General features: G+C 48.6%; 2 protein-coding genes across 4 annotated transcripts; both read right to left on the bottom strand.

Annotated features, from left to right (window-relative positions):
* Positions 1–1056: 1056 nt before the first annotated feature.
* On the bottom strand, positions 1057–2148 carry LOC142039997 (prolactin-releasing peptide receptor-like). The gene has a single exon (XM_075047163.1). The coding sequence runs from the start codon at positions 2146–2148 to the stop codon at positions 1057–1059; it is 1092 nt and encodes a 363-aa protein (XP_074903264.1).
* A 10325-nt stretch (positions 2149–12473) lies between these two features.
* CCDC32 (coiled-coil domain containing 32) lies at positions 12474–18822 on the bottom strand. Of its 3 annotated transcripts, none has more exons than XM_075048527.1 (4): positions 18741–18822; positions 18076–18325; positions 15647–15803; positions 12474–13787 (listed from the first exon to the last, which is right to left on the bottom strand). In XM_075048527.1, the coding sequence occupies exons 2-4, from the start codon at positions 18314–18316 to the stop codon at positions 13649–13651; spliced, it is 537 nt and encodes a 178-aa protein (XP_074904628.1). In that variant the 5' UTR covers positions 18317–18325; positions 18741–18822; the 3' UTR covers positions 12474–13648. The 3 variants fall into 3 exon arrangements, with proteins under 3 accessions (XP_074904628.1, XP_074904626.1, XP_074904629.1); XM_075048525.1 differs by having other exon boundaries at positions 18714–18786; XM_075048528.1 differs by lacking the exon at positions 18741–18822 and adding an exon at positions 18619–18638.
* Between the last annotated feature and the right edge of the window lie 34 nt (positions 18823–18856).

Below are 18856 nucleotides of genomic sequence, written 5' to 3' on the forward strand. Positions count from 1 at the left end.
TACCTGTGAGACCCGGTGTTCTTCCAGAGGCAGAAAGTGCTATCTGTTGCTTAGGAACAATCTTCATCCTACAAAATGAAGACGTACACTCTCCAAAGAGTTTTTTAAAGGCATGCAATGTGTGTTCGTCTTGCCCAGAAGCTGACCCAACTCCTAAATAAACTGTAGGGAGAAGTCTTCGTGCTCCAAATACAGTGCCAGCCGCCTACTATACCCAGCCATGATTTGAGATATAGTGTATATGCCCCATGCCCAGCCATGATGTGAGATACAGGGTATATACTCCATACCCAGCCATGGTGTGAGATAAGGTCTGTCAAAGCCCGATGGGGAACTTGCTCATCCCAGGCAGCCCCTGCTTTCCTGCCCCACCGCCCCGGCACTGGCTGCGGCACTGGCTGCACGACCCGGCCCTTGCAGGGCTATGGCTCAGGCATTGCTGCTCAGCATGTAGAGCGAGCACAAAACAGAGGCAGACTTTGGCCATGCCGATGCAGAGGCGTTTCTGAAAACTGAGGCTTGTAGAGAACTGCAGCAGGCTAGTTGCGTGTCCAGTCATTAATCTGGATACTCATCTGTTGTCCTGTTTCAACGAGCCAAGCAACTGTTGTTTCACTGACAGGTCTTTCCAGCTGTCTGTTGAATTGGGGAACCCAAAACATAACACTACCAACTGCTAGGAAGAAAATTAACTCTATCCTAGCTGAAACCAGGACAGGTGGAAACACCTACTGCTGCTCCAGCGTGTCTGTACGTGGACTAGCCGGTACGTCCTGCTCCGAATTACTCTGCCTTTGCCTGTCTGCGGTGTTTGTTGTTGCACTGGTTTGTTTTCCCCAAAGGACAAAAAGTCCTTGAGCTGCTCAGAAGAGCCGCTCCTCGAGGACACAAAGCCCATGGGTTTGTTCCCTGGTGCTCGCTCTCCTTGCCAGGCACGAGGGACCTTTTCTGGGAACAGCAACAAACCACCGCGACCGGCCACCAGCTCCCGCGTCCGGTCTAAAGCAAAGCGCACGCTAGGTCCAAAAGCAATACCCGTCTCTTGGGGTCCTTCAGTTAAGAGACTCTCGTTTGCAAAGCTATCTTATCCGAGACCCCGGTAGGAGCATCTGCCAGGGTGGAGCAGGTATTGAATCGAGAAGCCTTGCAGGACATAATGCTGGAGCTCTTCTTCTTACGGTAGAAATAGCTGCTGAGGTGGAACCAGAACTTGTTGTGGAGGGAGGCATAGATGAATGGGTTGTAGCAGGCAGAGCTCATGGCAATCAGGTGACACGAGACCTGGATGACGTTGACGTACCTCTTGTCCAGGATAGCGAACTCCTCGTCGATGTCTCTGATGAAGTTCACCACCTGGAGGGGCAGCCAGCAGATAGCAAAGCACACGACCGAGACGGTGAGCACCCGGAAGGTCTTCTGCTTCGTTTTGGTCCATTTGTCTTGGCAGGGATAGGCAGCGCCCGGGACATTCCTCCTCCGCAGGTGGTAGGTGATGGCACAGAAGGAGACCGATACCGCCAAAAGCGGGAGCACGTAGGACAAGAGGAGCATCAAGCACGAGTACAGCAGCCGCTCTCTCTCTTCGTGCTTCCAAAACTCTTCACAGATGATCATGTCGTGGCCGATGGTGTTGAGATCCAAGTAGTGGGTGTGCAGTGACGTGGGAACAGAGGCCATGATGGAGAGTAACCAAATGGAGGCCACGAGGCAGACGCAGGACCTGCGGCTTATCCTCCTGCGAATAGGGTACGCCACCACCACGTACCGGTCGATGGCGATGGCAGTGAGGGACAGCACCGAGACGAAGACGGTGGCGGCCTGCATCAAGGTGACGAAGTAGCACATGAACATCCCGAAGAGCCAGCCCCGCACCTCGAAGGCGTAGGAGACGGTGAGGGGGACGCAGGCGAGGCACATGATGAAGTCGGCCGCCGCCAGGTTCCCGATCAGGAAATTGGTGGTGCAGTGCAGCTTCTTGGTGAGAGCGATGAGGAGGATGAGGAAGAGGTTCCCCGTGCATGCCACCGCCACCAGCGTGGCGTAGAGCGGGATGAAGAGGGGCTTCAGCTCCAGGAGGAGGTCCAGGCCGGTGAAGAGAGGGGCTGAGTCGTTCTGCCAGGAGTTGTTGGGCAGCTGACCGTGAGCCATGCTACCGGTGCCGCTTCTCCACACCTTGAAGTCAAACTGAGAGGAGACCGTCAGCCCTGAAGGGGAAAGAAATGCGCTTTGGTTGTACTTCTGGGCAGAAGAACCCGTCCCCAGCGTCCAGGTTCCCTGGCAGAGCCCTGCCGTGGCGCGCCCGCTGACTTAAAAGATGCTGTGACTTTTTAAGAGGGAACGTGCCCCGTGGCAGCCACTGCGGAGCGTCGGTACACAGAAAATGGGGAACCTGGGTACAAAATGGTTAACCAGCCGGGCGCAGATCTGCCAGTTTGGAGCAGGGAGGACAGGGAAAGCAGCTCGGGATGCCCCATGGATGGTAACCCGGGAGCTGTGCTGACATAAAGCAGGAATCAAAGGCACTCCTGCATTTTTTGCTTTTCATCGTTCCCCCCCCAACTCCATCCCGCCCCGCCAGCCCTGCCGCTGCCCTCCAGCCCCCCGGCTCACCAGAAGGGTCTTCTCCACCTCCCTGCCCTCTGCGTCCCAGCCCACCCCACCATTCCCCTGTCCCATGGGGTTATTTTACCCCCTTGGTTATTCGTCCCCCACCCACGGAGCTGGGCTTCCCCGGGCCCGGGTGGATTTCTCCAGCCATCCCTCGCAGCGACCGCGATGGGAGGGAGCGTGTGGGTCCCCGGGCACGTCCCCAAAACTACTTACGGCAGCACAAGGAGGGGGGTGTCAAATATATTCTAGCAGAAAGTGGAAGGAAACGAAGGATTACGCTCCAGGACCCTCCTCTTGGACCCCACGCTGTCCAATTTATTGCTTCATCCCCCTCGGCAGGACCTGGACGTTCTTCTCCCGCCCAGCAGAGAGTCAAAGCAGCGGTAATTAAGTAGCCCCCGTAATTAAGTGAGAGCTATTACCGTTTTCTACTTCCGAGCTGCACAGGCAGAGCGCCCGCTGCGAGGAACGCAGCGCCGGGGTCCTGCCCGGGCCGGGAATACGAAATCCGGACCGGAGAAGCCAACGCGGTCCTTGATGGGAGGAAGAAATGTTCAGCTTCGTGCCCTCGGGGGGGTCGAGCCGCCCCCTCTGCGCATCGCGGGGGTCCTGCCGCCAGCCCCGGCTCCGGCCTGGGGGTCCGGCTGGGACCGAGCCCGGGCACTCGCTGGGACCGGGGGTCCCGGAGCGGACTTACCTGCCCGGGGGGGCCCGGGGGGGGGCCGGGGGGCTCCCGGCCTCGCCGGTGTTCCCGGGAAGATGACGAAGAGCGTTTCGTTGGCAGGGTGTTTTTCACCACCGGCGGCCGCGGTGCTCGCTTACATCTGCCTTCGCTCGGGGGGGTGTTGCTTTGTTGTTTGTTTGGGGGGGCTTGCGGGGGTTGATTTTTTTTTTTTTTTTTTTTTCCCCCGATGCCTGAGCTCTTCAGCCCGGGAGGAACAGGACGTTCCCACCCGCGGTGCTGGCTATTCCAGGTATTGCCGGGACGCGCACATCCCACCCCATCATTTCGCAGCCGCGGCCCCCCCCCCGGCCCCCCCCGCCTCCAGCCCGGCGGGAGCCCCGGTGCCTTCGGGGGAGGGCAGCGCTGCGCCAGGCGGGGGGGGTCCTGGAGGGAGGGGGGGGGGGCTCCAGGGAGCACCCGCCCGCCCTCGGGGCCAGCTCCAAGGGGACACACACACACCCCCCCCCCGGCAGGGAGGGGAGGGGAAGGGAACGGACCGGGGCGGGCGGGCGCAGGGACCGCGCGGAGCTCCCGGGCGCCGGCAGCGGCCGCCCCGTCGGGGGGTCCCGGCCCGGGGGAGGGGGCGGGGGGGGGGGAGCGGGGGGCGAGGGAATGAACGGGGGGCGAGGGAACGGGGGGCGAGGGCAACCCCGCCATGGGGGGGGGGCAGCCGTGGGGTACGGGCAGCCGTGGGGGTGCAGGCAGCCGTGGGGCGAGGGTGGTCCGGCCGTCGGGGGCCACCAGCCAGCTGCGGTGTGGGGCACGGGCGTGGGGCAGAGCGTGGGACCCACGGAGCTGAACCCCGTGTCCGCACCGGCACCGGCCTCTCTCTTTTATTCCTGGCTGGGGGAATAAAAATGCCATTTTGCATTTTATTTCCTGGGGGAGAAGAAAAAAAAAACCCACCAAGCCAGGCCAGGGTCCCAGCCTGCCGGGAGCAGAGCTGGCACCGCCAACCCGAAAGGTGCTGGGTGCTGCCCGTGTCCATCCGACCCCCCGGCCCCGCTTTCCACCGATGGGAAATTAAGCAGAATTGCCCCAAATGGAAACGGGAGCCAGGGCCAGCCATCATGTGTCTGTTTTTCTCTCCACCAAACCACCGGCTTTTCCCATTTTCCCGGGAATACCTCGGGCCATCTTTTATCACAGATGCACTCAAGAACCTCAGTGCTTGCAGGATCAGCACGGAGGCACACCAGAAATAAGTGACCTTTTCAATCAACAGGCATTTATCTTCAAGGTAACATCAATATTGACAGTTTCAAGAGCTTGGGAAAAAAGCTTCGGCACTAAAATGCTCTTTGCACAGACGCTTGAAAAAGCTTCTGCAACGCATGTTGAGTGTTTAGGGACACACAAGAATCGGGATTAGATTTTTATTTCTTGACTATTCCCTCCTCTGTGTGTTTACAAATAACGTAAGTGTCTTTAAAACCAAATAAAACCAATCTCTCCATATGCTGTTTGCTCTCAGAATGAAGCTGTTAAGATTTCAAACGGCAGGAGTAGGTTTCTTCTATTGATTTCCACCCAAGTTCACTCCCTTTGGGTTGCAAGTCTCAGTTCTGAAAAGAGCTGGCTGTACGGGCTCAGGACATCATCGAGCCATGATCAAAGGGGTTTTTCACACAAAAAAAAGTATTTTTGGATTTAGGGCAAGCATGATCCATATGGCTGAAGTCACTAAAATTATTCCTCTCTTAAATTCAGCGTATGTCTGAGTGATGTGTTATACCCATTTGAGCCCAGGTCAGCCGTATGGGCAGAGCCTCAGGAGGTGGTTGGACTTATTTTAACAAGTTTTCTCCTTTTTATCAGAGATGTTACATCCAGTCGGGGCTGTAGGAGCAGGTCTTTAAACCAGGTTTAAGGTCAGGCAGCTCCGACAATGCCCATGCAGAGCCTGGGCTATTGCTCTGCTAAAATAGTACAATTAAACCCAGTGGAGCAGCTGGGGCAGCGTGGCAGGCTTCAGCTGTGCCTAAAGCAGGCAAAGGTGCTTCAGGAGGTGAAACTAATTCCCCAATTAGATATAAAAGGTCATGGCAAGCCTTTTCTGAAAGGGATTGTTGGTGTTCAGTAGTTCTTTTTGCTCTGTTCTCTTGCTGGTGGAGCTGAAGCAATTTGCTAAACTTAGTGATTTAAGTGCTTCACAGAACTTGGGGGAAAAAAAAAATTATAGTAGGGGAAAAAAACCAAGCCAGGTTTGCTCTGCTAGTTGCAAGAGGGAAGAGCTGCCTTTGGTGGTGAGGGAGCTTCCGTCTCCTCGGTGTTATGGTATAAAGGTGCTTTTGTCCCCGTGGAAGAGCTCGATTATGCCAGTCCTGCATCTCCTGCCCCTGCACGGGGCAGAGGAGTGAGAAGGGGTTACCCAAAAATGTAAGTACCAAACAGCGGAGCTGCCGATCTGCCTGTCCTCCTGGGAGTGCCTGCCTAAAGGTGAGCTGGGGAGCATGGAGGGGAAAAAAACCCCATGAACCTTTTCCTCCCAGCCTCCTCAGTGGCTTTGCAGCTACGTAAGCATGCTGGTGGCATCGCCCACCCTCGGGCTTTTGCTCAGGATTTTTCCCTGTGGGTACGTTCCCGAGCTGTCGTATGATGGCAGAGGTGGGGTGCCCCGTGGGGTGGCTGCAGCAGAGCAGGTGGGAGGGGGTGGCTGGACCAGTGGGTCTGTCTTTTGTAAGGCTGAAAGCTTGAAATAAGAGGGGGAATAAAATAAAAGCGTGCCTGGAGTCACCCTCATGCCGGACAGCAATAAGCACAAAGCTCTTGGTAACTGTGAGCTGTTAAGGCTTCGCTGGAGAGGTATCAGGTCGCTGCCCGGGTACCCAGCTGATGCCCAACGAGTTCAGGTAATTAAATGAGCAGGAAAAGAGCGATGGCCAAGTGGAATGAGTGAGCTGGGGCTGGAGGGCGAGAAGGCAGTGTAACCAAGAGCCAGGCGTGAGCACCTACCAGCCCTTCTACCTGCTCTCTTCTTCACCTTACAAAGACCCAGGGCAGTGCGTTGGAAATCTGTTTATTTTCTGCCAAAATTGCATGTTTATAGGGGAGATGTCGTTGCATAAAGGGATTTCAGGGAATGCCTTTTTTTTGCCTGAAGTTGCTCAGGGCCCTTCCCTGTCACCCTTAAATGCGTGTCTGTGAGCTGGGGCTTTGCTCTCCCGCGGTGCAGCTGGTTAAGGGCAGCCGTGGGCTTTTCTGCCAGAGCGGGGATGAGGGATGCAATTCATAAAACATACGGAGATCAAGGGAGCGAGCAGTGTCGCTCCCGCCAGCGTGATCGGCAGCGGTGCAGGGTCACAAATCGCTTTTCCTGTGCGGGAGGCTGATGTGTCAGGGTGACTTGTGACGGTGCTGCTGTTTGCAGGTCGCATCTTTCTTTCTGTAGGATCAGCTTGGAGCACGTGTGAGCTGCGGTTTCTCTCCGATCCTCTCTCCCACCCCTCTAGCCACCTTTTCTTGCAACCTCTGCCGCATCAGAGCTGCTTTTTCTTCTCCGTTTTTTTCCTTTCACAAATGATTTCCAGCTTATTTCAAGTTAGTGAACTGCCACATGATCAATTGATACGCAGATAAGGATTTTTAGAAGCAGGGGCTTGGGAGAAATTAGCCTTAATTGGGCATTTATTACTGTAACACAGTTGTGTTGTGTGATTAAGAAGAGGAACCGAGTTGTTGCTTCAATATTGATTTCAGCGGCAAGACAATGTTAATAATGTATGACTCCTAACAAGATTTGAGTGGCAAACAATAATATCAGTGTCCAGTGACTACAGTAATTACTTGGTTTCCATTACATCATGCAAGGGTGTTATGACAAGCTTGGTAGTAACGAGAACTGAAATCAACCCCGGGGATAATTACCCTGTTGACCTGAGCAATGGGCAGATCGGGACCAATTAAAGGCTTTGTGCCCCTTGGTTTGTTGTTCAGGGAGCCCACGGCAATCAAGCTATGGAAAAACCTTTTCTTTTCTGGGCCAAAAATGCTCTGCAGTCAGCGGAGGGGCTGTTCGTTAGGCAGGCGCGAACCTCCTCTCTCCCAGCTCCGTCAGGGCAGCGATTCTGGCTGTGCCCAGGTCCCGCACCGGATGGTTTGCATCGGCAGACTCAGCCCTAGCAGCAAACTTGGCATGTCGTTTTCTGGGTCGTAATGGAATTTTCGTGACTCCCCAGGTTCAAGCGCCTTCAATTTGCCTTAGGAATGGCAGGAAGAATTGGCTGGGGATTTGTGGTTGTGGCTTCTGCGTAGGACTTGGATCCTAGTCCCAGCTGGACAGGGAAAGGGTTGATCTTGGAGATATCCCAAAGCAGATAAGGACTAAAAACAAAGCTGAAAATGTTTGGAAGGGCAAGGGAGGGGGGAAAGGCTCCCTGGCCAGCCCCTGCAGCTGAATTCCTTGTGGACTCTCTAATGGTCTTGGGCCATTTACTGTAGGGCAGCGGATTGTGAAGGCACTGGGAGGGCAACAAGCATCCAGAAATCCACCCCAGGTTTGCTAAGTTTGTCCTGGAAAAAAAATAAGCAGCCGCTTTCTCCTGACCACAAACACCATCTTTCAGCTAAAATACTGTTATGAAGTTTTTATTAGAAGTGTCAGGACAACCATTGCAATTTTAAAGCTCTTGGCTCTTCAGAAATACGCTGTCATGAAACAGCTTTGGAGCACTTATTGCCCCTTGTGAAAAGATTGGGGCTTTGTAATTTTTATCTTTTTTCTTTCTCCTGTTGAAGGAAGAACAAATCTTTGCTTCTCCACAGGCATCACTTTGAAGTCAGATGTATTAATTACTGTATGCCCCATAATAAGGGAGTGTGTTGTAACAGGGTTGCTTGTTATTTAACGTGGCTGGGGTACTTGGCTGCCAGATCCAAAGCAGGTCATTGCCCATCTGCTCCATTTTCCCTAGAAGCCTCTGATTCCACGTGCAGGATCTTTTCCTTCATAGCCTACTTAAATAAGGGAAAATTAAAAATAATCATCAACTGGAATTTTTTTGGTAACAGGAATGGAAATCGTCAGACCAGTCCTGGAAGAAGTTTGGTGAAACTCTGACTTTTGGTGAGAGAAAGCTGTTAATTTGTCTCAATCTGATGAGAGTGGGTCAGTGTTATTAAAGCTGGCTGAGAGCTGACTTCAGGGGCGAACACTCATCCCTGCCAAATAATCAGCAGGAAGAAAATTGTCTTTGTCTCCTTATCACAGTCTGGCTGAGAGCCGCTGTTAATTTTAAACAGCAGAACAATCTGATAAGGAAAGCAAAAGGCTCTTAAAAGATCATTTGAGACGAGAGATGGGAGTTTGAACATGACAGCAGAATAATGAATCGCGGGGTGGCTGGGACAGGTTACGTCCAGCCCGAGGCTTCATCCAGCTCCAGACACACCAGGGCCAGGGCAGCCCGGCAGCAGTGCTGGGAGCTTTTCCCTCTGCGTGTGCTTATCCTGGAAAAAACTTTTCTGACCTTTCTTTAGTGCTTCCAGAGACCTGGTAGGGTAAGTCACTCTTATGCCAAAGCTCGTATTGCCCCGCACCAGAAGTTTCTGTCTCCGAATGGAAACAAGCGAGGGATTCGAAAGCTGCAGCCCGCCCTGCTGGTCCCCAATCCGGGAGCTGGCGATGCTTCTTGAAGCATCAGTGCTTGAGGCATCTGCTATGGCATCCTGGTGTCCGTCCTACCCCGTACAGATGATGACCAGGAGTCAGAGCCTGCTGCGATTTCATCCTTTTCTTTGTGTGTTGGTCACCAGGTTGGCTTTTAGAAATAACCGCAGGTTCCAGCACTTGCAATACATCTCCAGAGAGCAGCGGGCGCAGGACCCCCCCAAAGCTGCTCTTGAAAATGTCAGTCCTCATCACCTTTCCTGCAAAATGGCAGTCGCAGCGCAGACCTTCCTCCCACAGCAGGTTGCAGTTTTTCCTAACCTGAGATCCTAGAGAGCCTGTCAATTAAAAAGCAGGACGGAATATTCTCAGCATCATTATCCGGTGCTGCCAGCTCACGCTTCAATCGGATTGATTTTGTCGGTTCAAGTACATGGCAAGCAATCTTTTTGTGCCCTGTATGGGCGCGGGGAGGATCAGACTGCCATGAGCGCGTTTATCAGCGTCTGTCAAGTGTGGATAAACGGAGCCGACCCTGATGCGTGCGGTCGTGTCACTGGAGGCAGCTGCCCGTGCCCATTTTCCCACGGATACATGTGAATCCTAGCAATGGGCTAAATTTGTGCACCGGCTTGTGCTTGATGGGTATGGTTAATGAATGTTTATGGCCAATTATATTCCACAGAGACACTAACCAGCCTCAGCCATTGCCTGATTATTTTTTTTCTCTTAGTCCCTCACTGTTTTAGGTGCTGCTTTCAACAAAAAGGTGCTGTGAGGCACCTGTTCTCCAGCTCCCTTTCCCTCCTCCCATGCCTTTCCTTGCTGCCCGACGTGCTCCGTTAGCCCAGCCGTTGTTTTGGCTGGCAATATCCGCAGCAATGGCCCTCACGTTGCTCTGATGAGGCAGCAGTCGGATTGTCTTAGATTTCACTTTATTCTGCCTTATCTTGAAAACAAATTGCTGGCAGCTTAATGGTGGTGATGTGTTACAATACCACTGTGATCCATCTCTCTGTTTAAGGGGTAGAGAAATGCTGTTTCATGCAGAGAAAAGGCTAGTGTTTTCTTTAAAAGGTACAAACCAGAGGGGGGCTAACACTTCCTTTGTGATTACTAGTTTCTCACACCTGAAAAATCATCTTCCGTATTTGATAGCAGGTCTTTGCTTGTGCATAACAATCTAGACACGATGCTTTCAGACACGGCTACTGTGGACCCATCTGCACCTACTGATAGTTTGCGTTTTCTGTATTGCTATGCTGCTATCAAGGGCTCATCTTTTTGTTTGGATTGGCGCAACTCCTGGCATGTGAATTAGTTCCACCTATAGGAAGGCTGGTGTTGCTGTATAAGCGGGAAAAAAAAAAATCCCTAGTGAAAATGCTGCTTGTACCAGCAAGAGTTTGTTTGATTGATAGGAGCTAAACAGTTTGCTTTTCCTAGAATAAACCTTAATAGCTTAAAGTCCTTGCGCAACACCACTGCCCAGACGCATCATGCTTTTTCACGTATTCACGGTTTAGGCGATCTTGTAAAGGAGTTTGTAAGGTCTCAACAGAGGAGTTCTTGCTGTCCTTAAGGTGATTTAAGTATAGGCCCATCCCAAGTCTGCTTTTTTCTGGGTCAGTGTCCAAAGGATGGACCACGTGAAAGCTCCCAGCTTGTTCTTCTGAACCGCCTCTGTACTGCAGTGCCTTCACTAGATGGTGTCCCTTTCCTTGAGCAACGGAGGGTTAGACTACTCAAGTGTAAGTGTTTCTATATGGTAAAAGTGTGGTTAGGTTAAAACTAGATAAAAAATAGCATGTGTGTTTATAAAATAGCTTTTTTTTTTAATCTTTTCCTTGTTCTTATGCGGATAGATCAGGTCTTTGAGTCCTACTGTTTACATCCCAGCCAAGTCAGACAGCCTTTGGAGCAAGCCTGCAAATTGATAGGGCGGGATCTATTGCTTGATCTGAAGGCAGTCTCCAATTAAATGCCAATCTATAAGCGCTTTGGCAGGTTTAATTCTCTGCTGAAAAGATGATGCTGCAGTGCTTCAGGACCTAATTTACTGTCTTGTGCTGACATTACCAATCAACAGCCACAAACAGAGGAAACTGGTATTTCTTCCCAACTTGTGTCCAGCATGACAACTGAGCAAAACCATGCTATTCTGTCCTGCGCTCCTTCAGCTTTCTTGGCCATACCAGAGCCGGTAGAGCTGACGTTACACCACTGGAAGCCAACCGACCCTTTGACAACACAAGGTGTTGCTTGGAGCAGGAGCTGGTATGCCTGGCGGGGACGGAGACTCCCTGACGGAACTGGATGTGGCTGCTTGCCAGGGTCGCTTCAATTACCCCTTGAAGTGACCAGCACTAGTTCTTTTCTCCTCCTCCCTCACAAAGCATTTGACCTTCTGGTCTCCATCCTGCTTGGTATTGATTTGTTCTGGTCTTTTTAATTTTATTTTTTTTACTGAGAGTCCCTGGGTCCGATGAAAATGATCAGTGCCTGCTCTCCATGCGTGGTCATAGGACTTAGTCCCTGCCATCCCGGCAGAGCATGCTTTACAAATGCAAAGGGGTGAAAGAGCTGGTCTTCCCTGCTGGGTTTGAACAGCTCCTCCCGCACAAAAAGCTACTCAGAATAGCTGCTATTTTGGAGAAATCGAGGCAGATGACCTTCCTGTTCTTCAGTCATCTGTACAGAAAAATACACGTAACTACCCAGCAAAGGACTTGTGTATGTCTTGTCAGAGTATCAATGCAAATTCAAAGACCTTGGCTAATTCTTTATTTGGACAACAGTTCTGCCCCAGGCCCTTTCCTTGGGCTTCTGAGCTATTTTTAAAAATGAAATAGTGAAAGCTACTCTCTCTAAGGTCCCTTCTCTAGAGGAAATGCTAGGTTATGTGGTCCTGGAACCATAAGTGGTTTACTACAGTTATTCTGAATACATTTCTTTCTCAGATTGCTTTAATAGGAATAGACAAAATAACATAAAGCATTTTCACAGTCATTGCCGATCACAAGAAGGAAATGTTTTGACTACAAAATAGCCTAGGTACAGACAGAGAAATTGCATCTTTCTCTCTTTGTACATACCATTCTGGTAAATACTCAGAAGCATCTTTGTTATAGTTTGACATCACACGTGAGAGATACTTACAGCACTGTATCTGTACAGGAAAGCAGACTTATTTTTGGAGATAAATAAAAGGGACATTTAAAAGATGACAAAAACCACCCTCCAACAAGGCACAAGACTTGCAAGTCTTGTATCACTGACATTCAGGTGATTCACCATATTTCTCAAGTCTTAAAAAAAAAAAAAGTGTTTGTTCTAATGGAGAATTGAGTGTGACTTTTCTGTGAACAGTGAGTCTGGGGTGGGGGGTTATGCTGATAATGCTAATTGTGGCAACAACCACTGAGTCATGACACTGAAGGAGAAGCACCAACAGAGTAACAGCTGTCAGTGAGTGAGATAATAGCACCATTTATAATTGTAGAGACAGGAAACAAGGATGGTCTAAGAAGCTTCTTTTAAAAATGTATTTTTTTACAGATACATAATGAACATGGTATGAATCTCGTGTGCATAAACAACTAGAACTGCCCGTACAATTTCAAGTCTTAACAAGCTTTATCTGACAGAAGATGTATGCTGCTTCCCTCTATCGACCTTTAGTGTCAATGCCAAGACAGAAAGCACAGGCTAAAGAAGAATCTCTCACAAGTACATGATTACAGGTTTTTTTGATTAGTAATGGGAAATTAACCAGGAAATTAACCCTCTGCAGAGTTAAACAGGATGAAAAACATTTAAGTACTAGAACACATTTAAAGTCAGATAATTCTATGCAAGTCTGTGATGAAAACAAAGTTATTTGTAGCCTCCCTGGTTATTGCTCTTGGATTCCCAATACAGGATCTCATCTGGCCCTCTTTTGGAGAGGCTGAAGGAGATAAAGAACAGGTACAAAATGACCAACAAGCGGAAAAAAAAATACTCCCCCTCCAGTCACATCTATAATAGAGAGTTTGGTCAATAAAGTGGGATATTGTAGGAGGGTATGTTACATAGGAATGTCAAATAGTAACAATGTCAACAATACCATCAATGTAATGATTGCAATGTAGCTTCCTTTAAGTTTCCAAATTCATGTAGGTGAAAAATATGTCTTCCTCCAGGCACACCTCAGGGCCAACTCAGGCTGAAATAGTGAAGATCTATAGAAAACACCACAGTGGACTTTGCAGGAAAGAAAAATAAATGCCCAATTGAGTAATAAAAAAGGTATAAGACAAGAAGAAAAACCTGATTCAGTAGTTTTATCTGTTCTATTCTACACCGTTTTCTGATGCTTCTGAAGAACTGCTTTTTTTTGCTTAATATGTCTCCTGATGAATTACAAACAATTCACATTCAGACTGGAATGATTAGGATTCTACAGGCTGGGAGAAGATCAAAGTAAGATTTCAGTTCAGCATACACTGTGTCACAGGTGCTTTGCTCTTGTCCATAACAAATGCCAGTCACTATCTCTGGAGGTCCAGAGCTGGGTTTTTTTGTGTGTTGGGGTTGGTTCTGGTTTTTAAATGACTGATAATTAGCACTTTTATCCCCCCCTGCCCCCCAATATTACTGTTGTTGGGTACAACTTCATCAGGGCTCAGACAAGAGGCAGCTCTGTGGCACGGCTGGCATGTATCTCACTGCTCTGCAGCTGGAGGTTCTTCCTCAGTCTCCTGCTTCTCTGGCTGAGATTCTGGAGGGATGAGGTACTGTACCTCCTCAGTATTGATTGCCACTTTATCAGGTTGCAGCCATCGCTTTAGATGTTCTAGCGTGCTGAGGGAAAGCAAAGACACAAAGTGAAACAAGAGAGCAACAAAGCCTCACAGGAATGTATGAAATAATGTGTCAGGAAAATCCTCCATATATACTTCTTGCACCTCTGTAGGCATTCCTGTTGCCACAGATAAGGTCCACCATGAGACTGATCGGTGTGCCAGAGGAGCAAGCAGAATCTTTCATTCTACAAAGACATTCTGCTGTAGCTGGGCTTTTTAAACTACGGTTAGAAAGGTTTTATGCTCCAATTTTTCTTGATGAAAAGAATCCTTAGCAGGTAGATCAACCTTTACACTCTTGAAGTACTGGTCTGTCTGTAGCCAAAGACTACAATTTAATTTCCAGCTTTCTGGGCTAGAAGTAAAATACCTAGTGTTAAACCAACACACACAACCCACAACTGCCTATTTGTGATGAAGATTAGGAAATATAGGGGGGGAAGGGAGGGGGACAAAATGAAAACAGGAAGCACATATAAAAACGTGTGACTGTTAAAAACACCAGAAGATTAAAGAAGAAAAAGGCAGTATGTGTAAATTCTAGAATGCTAACCATACTATGGATCCTATAGATTTTTATAAAAATATACTAGCATAATTACAGCCTATCTCACAATAACTGGTCTGACCAGACAGATCTACCTTGTCTTTGTTTAAATGCTGGCTATAATCCTAAATGTTTAATATTATAATTCTTAAATGTATGTGTGTGTGCGTATGCTCATCTTCTAGAAGTGTCATTCAAGTTATTCAATACTGCCACAACAAAATTAACTTGCTCTTGCTCTTTTACAAGAGCAGAATTTCACTTAGTAATGTCCTTGAAATTATCTGTATGCTTAAAAGTTAAGGCTTGTTTAATTACATTGATGGGTGAGAATCAAATACTTCAGCACCATTTGGGAGTGACTTCTAAGTTCTTAGTCAAATTCTAGGGAGGAAAATTCTTTCATGGGTAACATCCTCAGCCTTTAAAAAACAGTAGAGAGCACATATGTCTACAAAAGCTTGGTTTTAAATAGAAATCACACTAAAGTTAACTGGTCAAAGAAAGAGTCTAAAAACTCCTTGTAAACATGGATTATTTTTCATACTTAAACTCCCAAACTAGTTTAAGTAGATTTTCTTCAAGGGAGAAAAATAATCTTCTTTCCAGCTAGGAGCAATCATGGAAAATGTCAGCTCAGAAAGGAGAAATATGGAGAGCATTATAAGTGATTGGGATGTGAGATTACTAAAGAAAAGGACTCTCATCTTAATTCATACATCATCTGTAAAAGGGTAACGGGTGAGAGAGCAGAAGCATAGTAAGAGTGGCATGGAAGGGAGAGCCGCTCGGGAAATCTAATCTCAGGACTGGTACCAACCCTGTGAAGAACATCAAATCCCACTTGTGTCTGAAGCAGTGCTTAAGTGGGCCCTTACAAGGATGTAGGAAATGGCCTAGGGTTCACTTTTAATGCTAAGCCTTAAAAAAAAACCAGTCTGAGACACATTAGACATCCCCTCCTCCACTCCATTCCTTCCCTACCCCAAATGTGACAAAGGAAATTATCAACTACATTCCAGTTGTTTCCATGCTGGATCGCTCCAGTCTGAGGGATGCAACAATCGGTGAACAGCATTGAAAGTTCAAACCCTACATGCCCCATGTGTTCCCCTCTAGTACGATGTAAATGGTCATTATCAAACTGTTTCATCAAGGCTGTGACAGCCTTACCAAGTTGCAATGAGATGCTATTTTTGTCCTAATGCCATATCACAAGTCCTGACAAAACCTTATTTTAGTTTTTAAGAAATATAGTCTGTCTGCCAACACAGTAAGTGGTAATCCCTTCTCATTGACTTGCTTATTACCTCTCATCAGAGTCATGTCCCTCTACATAAAATTCTGAGTCAAACTTCTCCTGCAGGAACCTGTCCCAGCATTCCTTCTTAGCCTGGGAGAGAGTGCGCAGCATATCCTTGGAGGTCACCTCTTGAGACAAGCCTTTAATTCTTCTCAGTCTTCTCTCTGTGAAGAGACAAAGGAGGGGTCTTCATTACCTTTACTATGTTTGTCTGAAAGGAAAATAAAACAAACCAAAATGTACCTGGACTCCTATATCAAAAAACTTAATTTAAGTTTTCAAGACAGTCATATTTTAAGTCATTTTCCCCCTGTATTTCAAGTCTGCATGACTGTATTTCTTGTATGTATACAAGATGATATTTTTTAGGTGATGCTTCTGAAGGAAATAAGGTTTATGCAATCGGTCAACTCTGCCCATTTTTTAGTTTTAATAACTTTCACGTTTACTGTTCAGTTTCCATGAAATCACGCAGGAGAGTTCAGATCTCACAGGCATTAAGTTCCCACAATTTCCATGCAAATTGGCAGGGAATATAAATCACACTAATTGTAGCATGAATCCAAATAATGCCCAAGCTGAGGAAAAAAACGAATGTGAGTGCAACAGTACTATTAGTTGGGTATCTCATAACAGAATGTGATATTGTGAGTTTCTCAGCCACCAGGGATGATGAAAAGCACTTCCTTACCAGGCGCAGGGTAATCGAACTACAATACACAAAGCTACAAGAAAGCAAATTTCATTAATTCCTCTGGTCACAAAATCTCATTATAATTGTTTCCCACTTAAATTGGGGCAGGTATTGACTTGTAATCACATTTTTTTACTGAAAAGCGTATCATCATTAGTCAAAGTGGGCTAGTTCATAAGACTGTGGCCCATCTGTTAAGTTTCCTGGAGGTTGTCTTGTGTCACAGAATTGAGCTGTCACCAAAAGTCTCTATACCTAGCAATTCAGAAGATTTGAATTATTGTATCTGTCCAAACATCCAGCCAGGCTGATGCTATGATTTTGCAATCACTAATCCTGGCCAGGTACAAACATAGAACAGGTTTATTTCTGTTGACTTAGCCAGAATATACAAGAGAAACTTTGTGCTGGTGTTATGCTTTCATCCTAGCTATGAAAAACCAGACCAGATCTAGTCTGAAGCCTGCTTGTAAAAGTTAATCCACTGGCATTTTCTGAACAAGCTGGAACTGCAGCAGGAATTAATACCAGAAGAGCAATTTATGTTCTGCTGCTGTGGCACCCCTGATCTGACGCTAAGAACTCTACTTCGTGTACTGTGAAATAATACTTTAAAACAGCAACTAAGGCAAGACAGAAGCTCTAGCAGAAACAAAAGCTTATAAAGCTGCTTTTGCCACCCATTCCTCCTGGCCTGTTTCTGTATGTGGCCTCCTACACAAGCCAAGACAACCATGTGTGTGGCTGCACTGCAAACCAGGTTACAAACTGACCCAAGATAAAAATAACTCCACAGGAGGGAAAGAAGTGGAAAAGCCATAAAGATGGAATATTTTGCTACAAGTGGAGGGAGTAGCGGTCCAACTGCTGGAGAGCAGGGGAACCGCAAAGCTTCCTCCTAACAGGCAACAGGAGCATCCGTCCTGGGGTTGAATGCTGTTGTACAATGAGGCCTCTGAAGGGAGTAGGAAATATGCAAAACAGGGTGACAAATTCCATGGCCTTAGAGCTAAAGACTGCAGCGCTTAGCTGTGCTAGGATGTTAACTCCGCTACCGGCAACCTCATCATCCCTCGTATCAAGTGTTTCTATCAGCTGTTACGCTGTTCACAATCAATTTATGGCTTTGTAGATTATGCAGGAATTAAGAGAAGCAATTGCACAAAGATGATCTGCATGATCTGTCATCTTAAAATACAGATTCTAGCAGGCATGATCTGGGAAAGCATCACAGCTTTCTTTCCCATACCTGTCCCCCTCCTCTCCAACCAGAAAACAGGTCACAAAAAAAATTCACTTTTCTCTTTCCACTCAGAAGTGTCTCCAAAGGACAGACTCCATAAAAAGAATGAGACAAATACTGGTAACACAAAAATACATAGGCTCTGTAATGATTTCAGAATGCATTTTCCCTCCCCAGGTCAACTAGAGTGGAATTACATGCTCTTCAGAGAAGAAACAGCAGAGTCCCCACCCTGCTTATCTGGAGGGAGAACCCCAAATTCTTTGGTTTGTACTGGATAAAAAGTTACTTTCTGTGGTATAGCTGAAGAAGCTATGACTGTGCCTCTCAGTTCCACTGATGCCCTTGCAGTAAATGAGTCCGATGTCCTATTAAATAGTTGCAAGACACTTTTCCAACCAGAGCTGTGAGCACCATCACCTCAGCTGCATAAACAGAGCCATAGCTGTCATCAGGCACCTAAGTAAATGGAGAAATTGAAGCCTTACCAGACACTCACCTAGGGATGCTAAATACACCTCTGAATCATTCAGGGGTGCCCAGGGCTTCAGCTGTGTTTGGGAAGAGCCATCTGATCCACTGCCCTGGCTTCCTCCATCGGCATAGGAATCCATGAAGGAGTCTGTAAAAGCATCGCTAGCGTCCTTCTGGTCAGGATGTGGCAGACACGAACAGATCTCAGCCCAGAGGTCTTCACTGGACCTGGTGACCACGGAGTCAACGCTCTCAATCATTCTCATCGTGAAGTCCTGAGGCGGAGAGAATAAATGATGAACACCGAGCGGAAAACCCTCTCTCCCAGGCCTCCCCCTGCCTACCCCCCTCTGCCCAAGTCACATCGCCAGACGTTTTAGGGGCCTCTCATCCCACCGGGGAAGCGAGGTCTCCCTCCAGAGAGCGATGATAAACTCTGGGGTGTCGCATTTACACCCAAGGGCCCGGCGAGCCCCTCAGGGCCTGAGGGACCCCGCAGGGAGGCAGGCCGCCATCCCCCTGCCGGCACGGCGCTCCCTCCGCCCCTTCCCCCGCAGGCCCCTGTCACCACCGCTCCCCGGGGCCGCCCCAGCCTCTTCCCCGGGGATACGGAGGGGACGCCCCGGTCCCGGTCCCGATCCCGATCCCGGTCCCCACACCCGCCTGTGCCACAGCTGCCGCCGCCCGCACCGTAAACACGGGAAGCCGCTACGGCTTCTCATCGCGCGTCGACTGGCGTCCGGGTCTGACCAATCGCCGCGCTCCCCCGGCGGCGAGAGGTCGCCCATTAGCCCGCCGCCCGGCGG

The sequence above is a fragment of the Buteo buteo genome, chromosome 16 (genome assembly GCF_964188355.1).
Source record: "Buteo buteo chromosome 16, bButBut1.hap1.1, whole genome shotgun sequence".
NCBI classification, from domain to species: domain Eukaryota; kingdom Metazoa; phylum Chordata; class Aves; order Accipitriformes; family Accipitridae; genus Buteo; species Buteo buteo.

Bases quoted from the DNA above. Each gene is read 5' to 3' on its own strand.
- CCDC32 (XM_075048527.1), bottom strand. From the start codon at position 18,316: ATGAGAATGATTGAGAGCGTTGACTCCGTGGTCACCAGGTCCAGTGAA. The intron at 15,804-18,075 runs GTGAGTGTCTGG...GTCTCTTCACAG, and splicing joins GGTGTATTTAGCATCCCTAG to AGAGAAGACTGAGAAGAATT. The intron at 13,788-15,646 runs GTAATAAGCAAG...GCTTTCCCTCAG, and splicing joins GGACATGACTCTGATGAGAG to CACGCTAGAACATCTAAAGC.
- LOC142039997 (XM_075047163.1), bottom strand. From the start codon at position 2,148: ATGGCTCACGGTCAGCTGCCCAACAACTCCTGGCAGAACGACTCAGCC.